This window comes from Pistacia vera, unplaced genomic scaffold, assembly GCF_008641045.1.
Source record: "Pistacia vera cultivar Batoury unplaced genomic scaffold, PisVer_v2 Contig276, whole genome shotgun sequence".
In the NCBI taxonomy this organism is placed as follows: Eukaryota; Viridiplantae; Streptophyta; class Magnoliopsida; order Sapindales; family Anacardiaceae; genus Pistacia; species Pistacia vera.
The window spans coordinates 938,387-951,062 of NW_022196086.1; the positions used below are offsets into that span (position 1 = coordinate 938,387).

The 12,676-nt window shown below is 35.1% G+C and overlaps 2 protein-coding genes across 2 annotated transcripts; one reads left to right on the forward strand and one right to left on the reverse strand.

Annotated features, from left to right (window-relative positions):
- The first annotated feature begins 6,935 nt into the window (after positions 1 to 6,935).
- Positions 6,936 to 9,014, forward strand: LOC116133866. Its single transcript, XM_031419540.1, has 6 exons — positions 6,936 to 7,107; positions 7,500 to 7,570; positions 7,658 to 7,814; positions 8,114 to 8,256; positions 8,337 to 8,435; positions 8,656 to 9,014. Exons 1-6 carry the CDS (start codon positions 6,951 to 6,953, stop codon positions 8,719 to 8,721), a joined length of 693 nt encoding a protein of 230 aa, XP_031275400.1. The 5' UTR covers positions 6,936 to 6,950; the 3' UTR covers positions 8,722 to 9,014.
- A 613-nt stretch (positions 9,015 to 9,627) lies between these two features.
- On the reverse strand, positions 9,628 to 10,894 carry LOC116133791 (E3 ubiquitin-protein ligase RZF1-like). The gene is made up of 2 exons (XM_031419475.1): positions 9,861 to 10,894; positions 9,628 to 9,739 (listed from the first exon to the last, which is right to left on the reverse strand). Exons 1-2 carry the CDS (start codon positions 10,834 to 10,836, stop codon positions 9,702 to 9,704), a joined length of 1,014 nt encoding a protein of 337 aa, XP_031275335.1. The 5' UTR covers positions 10,837 to 10,894; the 3' UTR covers positions 9,628 to 9,701.
- Between the last annotated feature and the right edge of the window lie 1,782 nt (positions 10,895 to 12,676).

Consider the following 12,676-nt stretch of genomic DNA (forward strand, 5'->3'; position numbering starts at 1 on the left):
AGCAAACTCACTAGGATTTTCTCCACTTTTNAGAAGGATTCAATTTCCAACACTCCTTGAATCTTTTTAATCTTTTTGGTAGTGAACTCCAAAGCATATTCTTCTTCATTACTTCAAGGCTCTTCATGCCTCCATGGCTTGCATGCCAAACTTGTAGCCAAAATTGTTGCCTTGCTGCCAATCCTACAACCAACCTTGTAGCCACTCTTGCTACCAAACTTGCGGCCACTCTTGCTGCTTTGCAGCCAACTCGACAGCCAACCTTGCAGCCACTCTTGTTGCCACACTTGTTGCTTTCATGGCACTTCACTTTCGGATTATAGAGTTCTTTTCTTGACTTCTATATCCAATAAACATGGCGTTTTCAACCTCATCGTCAAACTTACTCCTCCTTTCTTTAACAGCTATAGCCTACCACTTTTCATGCTTAGAGTGTTGGCTTCTTTTGCTCAACCTTGTAGACAATCATGATGCAATTCTTCATCTACCTCCAAGTTTCAACTGGAGTCTCAGGACATCTTCAGAGTCCTCTCGTCGATCCTGTCGTCGGCATTCTTGCAGATTATCATCCTGCAAATCTTCTTCACCTTCAAGCATGTTACATGCTAAGGATTCTTCTCCCTCCGATCTTCCTATTGGAGTCATTTCTAAAACCTTTGGCTTGACTGCAGACTTGGTTCATAGAGTAGTCTCTATACCACTCATCTTTCTTCTTTGCTCTTGCGACTCAAGAGCACTCAACAAATCATCCAAAATCATTTTTGTAATGTCTCTGTAATTATTTGCCACAAATTTAAAGCAAACTCACTAGGATTTTCTCCACTCTTTGCCATAAACTTTTAAGACAACCTTACAAGGATTTTTTACAACCCTTCAGGACGATCTTACTCCTCGCCGAATTCATTCACAAAATTCAGCAATCTCTCATATCTCTCACAGGTCCCTTAAGATAAAGGACTCTGATACCATTTGCTGGAAATTAGAAGCCAAGAAAATCAAGTCTCTGGCTTCTAATTTCATAAAGATGAACAAGTGCAGAGAAAACAATTTCATTTATTAAAAAATCTCATACACAAGTCGTAATACAACCTTACATTCAGTCCTTTTTTATAGATTTGTAAAAGGATAACAACATAAAACTACCTTGACGGTTTAGATGTAACTAAACATGACAACATCACATGACTAAACATCAGTTTTAATCAGTTGTAACTTCATTAATGGTTCAAAACTAATTGATCAAATCCTCTTCTTCTTTGTGATCGTGACTAGAGGTGGAACAAATGGGCCGGGTTAGGCGGGTCAACCCTAACCCGACCTGAATTAGAGAGGGTTGAACTCGGACCGCCTTATAGGCAGGCCGGGTTGAACCCAACCTGCATGCAACCCCCGAGTAGGCCAGGTTGCTATATGGCAACCCGCCAACCTGATGGGTTGGGCCAAAAAAAATTTAAAAAAATAAAAAATTAATTATTTTTTTCAAGTTTCTCCCATTTTTTTAATTCTTTTAATTAAACTATTATGATTGAACTCTTACAAATAATTTTACACAATAATATTAAACTATACTTCTAAATCATAAATATTAAAATGTATAAAACTTCGTAATATTTGACACATTGTTATTATTATTTTTTATGGTACGTAAAATATAAAAAAATTAAATACTGAAGTCTTATTCTTAAATTTCCATGTCTTGTATAAAATATAATTCATTCTTATGCTAAAGTTTCATCAATTGAATGAATAAATCTGATTTTTCTTATATTACAATTTTATTATATTAAAATTGAATTAATATTTGAAATGTTAATAAAAAAATTAATTTAATTGAATTATTGATATTTGAAAAGTTAACTAAAAACAATTACATTTATTCATTTATAAATCGTTAATTATTTATTTGAAAAGTTAACTAAATCAAAAAAAAAAAATCAAAAAATAGGGTTAACCTGGCCCGACCCGTAGCCTAACCCGGTGGGTTAGGGTTGGCAAGCCGGGTTGGGCTAGCCATTACCCCAAAAATGGCAGGCCTAACCCGGCCTGCCTTTGTTGGCGGGCGGGTTAGGACCAACCCACCAAAAGAAGTAACCTGTCGCAGGTCGGGTCGGGTGGGTTACTTTTCCACCTCTAATCGTGACTGTTAAGATTTTCATAATATTGTGTAAATATTTTGTAATTAGATAAAGATTATGTAATCTCCTAATTATGTCAGATAAAATATTGTGGAATCCGCAATTGACATAATTAGGGGATTTAGGAGATCGTATACTTCCTATATAAAGGATGTAACTCCTTAGTGATAAATTAATGAATTGAAAACATACAATTCTTCAATTAAACATGGTAACAGAGCCACTCTCTGATCTCTAAAAAACATTTTGCCCATTGTAGAGCAGCCGCTGAAGAAACATCGGCGAGTATCATCAATCCAAGAAGGAGAAAAGGACTACAATCAATCCAACCCAACTACCAATATTGAAAATGCTGCAATCCTGACCATTTCAAATCTGCCAAATTCACAAACCTTAATCATCATCTACCAATACACAAATCTCTAGCCCAAACACCACCACTGCCCCACAGCCATCAGACCTTGCTGCAACGTGAAACCAATAAAACACCACCAGCCATAAAATCCAGCCACAAATCAACCAAAATCCAGCCCAAACACCACCACTACCCTACTGCCATCAGATCTTGCTGTAACTTGAAACCAGAAAAAAACCACCAGCTATAAAATCCAGCCGCAAATGAACCAAAAAAAAAAAAAACCCAAATTTTTTTTTCTTCCAGCCAAAATCCAATCATGTCTCCAAATTGCGGAGATTTCAATAGATGAGTCTAATGTTTGCCAATTGTACTACTTCTCATTACACTAATATTGTTTGTTTGTCATCTGGATTATGTATATATGTCCATCAAAATTGAACAACAGGCAAAAAGTGCAGTGGTAACATTATGATTTCATTATCTTTGTTTTCAGTTTTAGTTCTTTTTGTTTTTCCCTGTATAAATGTTGCAAATGACTGTCTTATCATAAATACTTTATTAGGTAGTTCATATCAGTTGCTAGTGACCTAAGTTTACTTCGCATATATAGTGCATACTTCATATTTAGGGGGTGTTTGTCTGAGCTTATGAAAATTAGCTTATAAGCAACAAGTGTTTATAAGCTAATTTTAGCTTATAAGAATTTAAAATTTTAAGAAATTACATGTTCGGTTAAAGTACTTATAAGTGACTGATAAGTTGTTGACGTGTTTGGTAAAATGTGGCTTATAAGCACATTTTATTATAAAATCACTAAAAACAAGGGTATACTATGGAATTTTAAAATTAAACAAGGATAATGCGGTAATATACTTGGTTTTTTTTTTTTAATAAGCTCAACTTATAAGCTCAAAAAAGTTATAAAAAAAACATGTCAACTTAATTTTAGAGCTTATAAGCTAGTTTGACCAGCTCATAAGCTTAGACAAACACCCCCTTAGATAGATCTACATATATAATATCCAAAATTTGTATTTGCTTTAAACCTTTGTGGGAAAAAAAAAATTTGAACATTTTACTTTCAGGTAGCTGTTATCTATACACATCACCTGAAAACTGTGACCATGGATGCTGATGCTGGACAACTAAAAGGGAAGATTATCTCCTTCGTTGGAGGTCTTGATTCATGTAAGGGTCGATATGATACTCCAAAACATCCTCTTTTTCGTACATTAGAAACACTACACAAAGATGACTTTCATAACTCTTCATTTCCGATAAACATTTAACCAATGTTCCATTTGCTTAATCCACATCTCATTTTTATGATTTTGTCACTATAAGGAAACCTTTGATATTACTTGTTATACGTTTCTTTATGATTACTCAACTTGTCACTATGTATATACCTTAGTATTATTCTCAATTGTTTGCTATATTATGAGATTAAAGGAAGCTTTTTTTTAAAGTCAATTTCAAGTTCTATCACAGGTTTTTTAAGTATTCTTGATTTTATAATATAACTGAAGTTCTATTAGAATTCGATGTTTTACTAAGTGCATAGCAGGAAGCTCATGAAGTCGAAAGAGATAAGAATTTGTTAGGATCCCACATCAGGATCTCACAACCACCAAGTGTGGTAGTTAAGCCTAGGGGCTCTCCCACCTATCAGGCCGGTCTTTTGGGTTAGACTCTTCCTTGGGCTTGAATTCTAACATTGGTGCTCCCGTTGAGAGTTGGGTGTAGAAAGGCCTACTTATGAGCTAGATTGAGGTGCAGTGTGCTTTCCTTGGAAGGGGGTGCTACATCAAATAACTGATAGGTGAGTGAAGCCGCCCAAATGGGGAAAAGGGCTATTAGGTCAATGTCGATAGAGTGAAAGCTGTGTCATTGAAGTTAGCTCTTGAAGAGGAGGGGGGTGCAATGTTAGGATCCCACATCAGGATTTCACACCCACCAAGTGTGGTACTTAAGCCTAGGGCTGTCCCACCTATCAGGTTGGCCTTTTAGGTTGGGCTCTTCCTTACGTCTGAGTTTTAACAGAAACGAAGGCAAAATGATATCTTGTTCAATTTACTATTATTTGTTTGCCAAGGTTTTCTGTTTTCTTTCAATTTTTTATCAATATTTCAATTATAACTTAAGCAGAAGACTAGTTGTGGTGGTCCAAGACAACCATGGCATGACTTGCATTGTCGAATTGATGGTTCAGCTACGTAGGATATTCTCACCAGTTTTGAGGAGCCTTGATTAAAGGCTTAAAGCATCATAGGCTTCACTTCTATAGTACTTAAAATAAAGATGCTTTACTCAAGCTTGAAGGAATTCCAGAAATTTTTCTAAGGACACAAGTTTCCTACCTACATGAGAAAGATCATTCAAGACTCGAATCCCCTAATTCCTGATCAATTCCTTTCAATGTCAATGTCATTTTTAAGAATTCATATAGGTTTTCTTCTAGTGACTTAGAGACATCCATTTTATAAGAAAATAGGGCACCCTTTAAAAATGTTAAATTAGGAGCAGACTGTAATGCATATAGGGTTTCGAATTATGTAATCTCCTAATTATGTCAGACAAAATATTGTGGAATCCGCAATTGACATAATTAGGGGATTTAGGAGATCGTATACTTCCTATATAAAGGATGTAACTCCTTAGTGATAACATACAATTCTTCAATTAAACATGGTAACAGAGCCACTCTCTGATCTCTAAAAAAAAAATTTGCTCATTTTAGAGCAGCCGCTGAAGAAACACCAACAAGTATCATCAATCCAAGAAGGAGAAAATGACTACAATCAATCCAACCCAACTACCAATATTCAAAATCCTGCCATCTTGACCATTTCAAATCTGCCAAATTCACAAACCTTAATCATCATCTACCAATACACAAATCTCTAGCCCAAACACCACCACTGCCCCACTGCCATCAGACCTTGCTGCAACGTGAAACCAATAAAATACCACCAGCCATAAAATCCAGCCCAAACACCACCACTACCCTACTGCCATCAGATCTTGATGTAACTTGAAACCAGAAAAAAAAAATCACTAGCCGCAAATCAACCAAAAAAAAAACCCAAATTTTTTTTTTTCTTCCAGCCAAAATCTAATCATGTCTCCAAATTGTAGAGATTTCAATAGATGAGTCTAATGTTTGCCAATTGTGCTACTTCTCATTACACTAATATTGTTTGTTTGTCATCTGGATTATGTATATATGTCCATCAAAATTGAACAATAGGCAAAAAGTGTAGTGGTAACATTATGATTTCATTATCTTTGTTTTCAGTTTTAGTTATTTTTGTTTTTCCCTGTATAAATGTTGCAAATGAATGTCTTATCATAAATACTTTATTAGGTAGTTCATATCAGTTGCTAGTGACCTAAGTTTACTTCGCATATATAGTGCATACTTCATATTTAGGGGATGTTTGTCTGAGCTTATGAAAATTAGCTTATAAGCAACAAGTGTTTATAAGCTAATTTTAGCTTATAAGAATTTAAAATTTTAAGAAATTACATGTTCGGTTAAAGTACTTATAAATGACTGATAAGTTGTTGACGTGTTTGGTAAAATGTGGCTTATAAGTACATTTTATTATAAAATAACTAAAAACAAGGGTATACTATGGAATTTTAAAATTAAATAAGGATAATGTGGTAATATACTTGGTTTTTATTTTTTATTTTAATAAGCTCAACTTATAAGCTCAAAAAAGTTATAAAAAAACATGTCAGCTTAATTTTAGAGCCTATAAGCTAGTTTGATCAGCTCATAAGCTTAGACAAACACCCCCTTAGATAGATCTACATATATAATATCCAAAATTTGTATTTGCTTTAAACCTTTGTGGGAAAAAAAAAAAAAAAAATCGAACATTTTACTTTCAGGTAGCTGTTATCTATACACATCACCTGAAAACTGCGACCGTGGATGCTGATGCTGGACAACTAAAAGGGAAGATTATCTCCTTCGTTGGAGGTCTTGATTCATGTAAGGGTCAATATGATACTCCAAAACATCCTCTTTTTCGTACATTAGAAACACAACACAAAGATGACTTTCATAACTCTTCATTTCCGATAAACATTTAACCTATGTTCCATTTGCTTAATCCACATCTCATTTTTATGATTTTGTCACTATAAGGAAACCTTTGATATTACTTGTTATAAGTTTCTTTATGATTACTCAACTTGTCACTATGTATATACCTTAGTATTATTCTCNTGAATTTTATCTTTTCCTCTTTTCGATTTTTAATTTAATAGAAAACATATATTGTTATCTTTCCTTAAATTTAGAGTTATTTATTTAATATTAAGTAGACATACCTTGATATTCTTTTTTGTTGGCTATACATGGAGTGTCTTTTCTCATAAAGGACATTTTATGCTATTTACTTTTCTGTATAATTAGAACATGCAATCAAGTGTATAATTAGAACATGCAATCAAGCAAAAGCAAGGCATATTGTCTTAAGTGTATACCTAATATATCTTGTAATTTTCTTTTGCAAAGAGATGTTGGACTGTTGTTGGATAAAGGATTCAAAACTCAGGAACGATGCTTCTTCCACCCACTGTCAAATGACATGTCAATCTGTAAGTGGAAAGCGTTTAAGGATTTTTTATTAACAATTGTCAGAGCGCTAAAAAAAAAAATTGCATCTACTAAGAAAAAGTTATAAGCCAAAGGTTCAAATCTATATCGGTAAAACTTTTTTTTAACTAAAATTAACAAGTTCAGGGGGTCGTAAAAGAGTTTTCACATAGTTGTGAAAAGTGTTGAGTAATGGAATTTCCTTACTCATGAAGGATTCTTACTGCACTCAGCATGTGCTTTTAGATCATCTGCTTCATTGGATAACGCATAACAGTGCTCTCTTGTAATAGTAATTGTACTAGATTTGCATTACATAGTAAGGTGTTATCTTAATGAATTCCAAATTCTAGTTTGTTAAGTTAGCCTCTGATATTTCATATTTTGTTACCAGCTCTTAATGCCAATGATCTGGACAAGTTTCTTAAATCAATTGGTAGAGACCCAGCATATGTTGACCTGGAGGTAATTTTGAGTTGAAATTTATTGTCTATTTTACCACATAGTTCTTTAGCAAGATATCCATTTGAATATCATTATATTTTTTTGTAGGCTAACCCCACAGTAGGGAAAGATCAACCTCCTGACCTGGCTGCTTTTGTTCCATCTAGTTCTCTGGTTCTGCCAGATCCTGCTGAAAAAACAGCTTCTTCACACAATACTGGTGGGAACAATGTCACAGCTAGTAGTAACTCCAAGCCGGTGGCAGGTATGTTCGCACCATGTATAAAATGAATGTGGTACATATATAATTAATAAAATTTGGTGTTGGAAAGACATTGGAATGATCTGATTTTGTTTAGATTATGATGTTGATTTTGATGTTAATAGATCTATCTGAATGAAAAAGAAGTGAATTTCTTGTACAAGAATTTGTTTTCTTGTTAGTGCAAGAATGAAGCTTGAATTAAATAAGTTCTCTCTGGTAAACCGAAATTTTGCACGCCTAATTTGCATTAATTGAGCTACCGAAACTGCAGTTATCCCTTTTTCCTTTTGTTGGTGCAGAGAAAGCTGTGAAGCCAGCCAAAAATGTTCATAATATTAAGGACAAGTCAGCCAATGCTGTAAATACTTCAAGCTCGTTTACAGATGCTGAGAAATTTGTGGAAGAGATTCTGGATAAAATATCAGCACAAATACTTTCAGAAGTATGTAGGATATTACGCTTTCTTCTTTCCCAACCTAATTAGTAATTTTTTTCATAATCTTGAGCACTTGAATTATACAGACCAAGGATGGCAGTATCCAAGAACATGGGGAAGAGCTTGGAACTGAGATTGCCAACAGATTAAAAAAATGCTGTTGCTCAGAGTTCAAGAACCTTGCTGTGAGTATTTCATGAAACCGAACTTCCTTATTCCTTAAATTCTTCTCCTAAAAGCAACACTTGAGTGTCTCAACGTTTAACATAGTTCATGTCTAGCATATTACTGTATTATATATAGCATGGGCCACGGCATTACTACCATGTATATTTGGTTGGGGTTGATACATGTATTATAAACAATTTTCATTATATCATCTGGTTTGGGAATCCTTTATTGCAGACAATATTCAAGAACACGGCATATACACAAGGGTTTCACGCTGGTAGGGCTTCAGTATTGAGATAATGTTCGAGAACATGGCTTATACAGATTAACTCAAGCATTTGTGAGCTGGTTCTAGATGGACCTCCTCAGCCTCTTTTCCCTTAACTTCCACCTATTTTTCTTCCCCAAACTCAAAAGGCGAAAGGAAAGAAATGTTGAATGTTAAACTTTTATTTTTAATAGGTACATTGGTGCAAAACATTTTGAAAGATGTATACTCATATTGAACTGGCTTTAAGATGTACCCTTTGTTAAAATCATTCAAATCTTAGTTACAAAAATATCATGATCCTTTGCTGGTTTATGATTGTACTCTCTTGAGGTTTTTTTATACTGTTTACCTCGGTAAACTTTACTCCAGAATTGGTTAGTCACTGTTAATAACTGTTTTAATTCAATTATTATAGTAGTTCTGGTTAAAGAGCGCTACATAATCTATATTGGACAATATTGTATTTATAATCTAATCTTATAATCTTAGCGTGTAACTTGTAATTGGTCAACTTGTAATGAGTCTTACTTGTTTAATTACGAATTTTCATGTCGAAATTGTGAGAGAATGTTTGTAAGATTGGGTTATAAGTCAATTTTTATTAAAATATATTTGATTATATTCTTAGGGTCGTTTATGGTTGACAATTACGTAGGTGATCAACAATTTAAAATTTAGATATGCTACGTTTTCCCCTGGTAAAAAAAAAAAAAAAAAAAAAATTTCTTTTAACAGTGCAGGGATCTGCGAGTACTGGCAGTTTTTTCATCTGTGTCTCTTGGTAGAGTGAATGACACAAGTGAAGCCTTTCAAGGTCATTGTTTCCGAAGGAGTTTCAACCGTTCTTAAATTGATATAATAAAGAAAAAAAGAACATAACAGCACGCGGGTAAATAGGTATCCCCCTTCCATAATTAGTTAATTTTCACATAAATTCCTAACATTTTAACCGTATGAAGTAGATATACAGTTTGCTTCTAGCAAGAAGAGGAAGAGCTTCATACAAGGGCTATAGAATATTGCAATGACGCGACCTTGTGCCAACTTCTGAAAATTCAACATTACTTCAGTAGCATTAAGAGAAAGAAGAAATCCAGAGCCACAATTTACAATATTACGATAGTAGTATTATTTACAGAATAACAATTAATTCAATTATTTCTCCTACCTTGTCCTTGAGAGTTACCACCAGTATCAGGCCGTGGATTAATTCTTCTATGTCTTCCTCTGAAAGGCCACAAAGAAGCCAATTGCCTCAACCTCAAGCACCTTCTTCTAAGACCCTCTTCTTCATGATCCTCGCTAATCTCATCATCCGCCCCACTGGTATCAATATTAGAATCAGAAGCAATGGACACTTCATGGCGACAAACGGGACAAGAATTATGCAACCTTAACCATGGAACAATACATTCACTATGGTATATATGTTTACAAGGCAACTCTCTTGCCTCTCCATCAACCATGAGCTCCTCTTTACAAACCGGACAGTTTGACTCATTCTTCAAATGTGTTTCCGTGATTTTTACCGTCGGTATTGCATCGATGGCATCCTCCGGTACCGGAGGCGGACCCGGCCGATCATTCTGTGTCAACTCTTCTATCAGTTGGTTCAGCTCTGGACCGAAAAAGTAGTCCCTTGGACTGACTCCACGAGGGACAGGATGTGTAGGTCGCATGATTGGTTCAATAGGATTTGAAGGTCCCACTGGTCTAAACACAATCCAAGTCCGAGGACGAGGAGTTGTAGGTTCTGGTTCGATGTCAACGTTGTTGCTTCTACGACGGAACCAAGAACGGCCGCGAGAGGGTTCTTGGATATCAGAAGGAGTGCGGTTGAAAAGCCTGATGGGAGGGTCGAGTATGATGGAGAGCGCTTCAAGTAAGCGGGCTTCTGGAGAAGGATCAAAGGCTGTGAAATCGACGAAAAGTCTTGGTCTAGTGACTTCAATCTCGTGAACGAATTGGCCGAGACATCGAGGGCAGATGATCTCTGAGGGGTTTGCGGATGATGAAATCCTGACGGCTGTATGGCATTGGTAGCACCAGTAGAGGTGGAAGTTTCTGTTGGTATCGCCATTGTTGCTGTTGTTGTTAGGTTCGCTGGCGCCTTCGGTTCTTTCTCTAGGTGGGCTCAAGGACATGGTTTAGTTTTGTTTGTGTTTACTGTTGGAGAGAAAATGTAGGTGAAGGCGAAATCAAAGGTACGTTTCTATATATATAATCGTGCACACGTGAAGATCGAGGGGTATGAAATGCAGAAAAGTAAGGCTTTCTGGGATTGCAGAAATCAATTCTTTCTTTTTGTGCATATAATTTTGAAGGCTATTTTGTTCACACTGTCGTCGTCTAAGTTAAGGAAAGAATGAGTGAGGTGTGGTGCTTTGAGAGGTTAATTTGAAAATACAAATAGCGAGATAATGTATTATGTATGCCATGGTTTAACTTTCCCGAGAAGAGACGTTAGCATCTTAGTTTGAACCAAAATGCATTCCCCTTTCTGCTTTTTAATTTTCAAGAGAAGAAAAGCATTATTACACCATTTTAGTCAGGATTATCCAATATTTTACCTAATAATCTTCCTATTTTAATCTGAATATTTAGAAGGATTCAGTTATCAATAACTCGTGCTTTCGAAATCCAAAACCAGGAGCCGTTGTTTGTGGGTGGTGCTGAAAAAGTAGACCAAGGTCTCATTATTTTGGACCCAGAAATGTCAATGGGTCAACTGTCAAGGCCTATCAAATTTGGTCATTGGGCCTGTTCCAAGTCTCGAATACTAGGCCTTTTTTACATCATTCCTTTTTTCTGGGCTGGTGTTAGTTATGTGTACTGAATTTACTCTCTAAATTTCTATACACACATGACTTCTGTTTTTTTGATTCTATGGGCCCGATATTAACCCATATTATCAATATGATGGGCTTTAGATTTGGTTGAGACAATGAGACCCCGAGGCCAGTTCAATTGACTTGTCCACTCTGAAAATTTTATCAATAATATTATATTTACAAATAAATCTTACAAAGATTTCTATACAAAGTAAGGCGGTAAAAAAATAAATGGAAGAGTGAAATAAAAAGTCAAACTTATTAAATTTACTCTTCCATTCATTTTTTGCCACATTACTTTGTATGTAGATCTTTGTAAAATTTCTTTGTAAGTGTATTATCACTCAAATTTTATAGTGCCCCCGAGGTTTCGCACAGGTTAAAGCTAACCTAAATACAGAGGCAGTATTAAATCAGAAGAGTTAACGACTTTTATTCACCAAAATAATGGCTTAATGTGCACTTTCTCACTCGAAGTCTTTTAAAACATCACTTTATTACCCAAATTTATATTCCAACGGTGTATAGAGAGCAACTCTAGTTTAGGCTATTGCTGTTTTTGAAGAGGGGAGGCCGATGAGCTTTTTGGTGGTAGAAGATTGAATTTTGGTGGTTAGGATTGATCAGAATTTGACTTGGGAGAGAGATTACACAAACCCTTAACGCTTGGTTGTCGGCAATTGATGGAGGTTAGTGGGGGTAGAATTTGAGAGGTTTTGATGGGTAATGATTGAGGAAGAGAATAGTGGTGGTATGGGGTTGTAACGATGTCAAAATAAAAAAGGGAACATAAATTTAGATAATGAAATAATATTTTAAAAATCTTTAAGTAAGAAAGTATCATTAAATTACTGTTTGGATGGAAAAACAGTCGTTTACTCTAAATGAGAATTAATAAAGCTAGGTTACAAGTAGAATATGATTGCAATATTTACTTTTGTCTCCCACGGCTGACCATGATTCTACATTATCATTACATTACTGGAGCGTACGGTTTAAAAAGAGACACGAAGACATTGATCTTCCATTATTATTTCTCATCAAGTTCCTACTCTTTTAACCATAAATTTTGTTCAAATATCCATACCGTATCTCCAACAACTAATTTATAACAAGAAGCAAGAAATATAAATTCAATATCTGTAAGAAATGG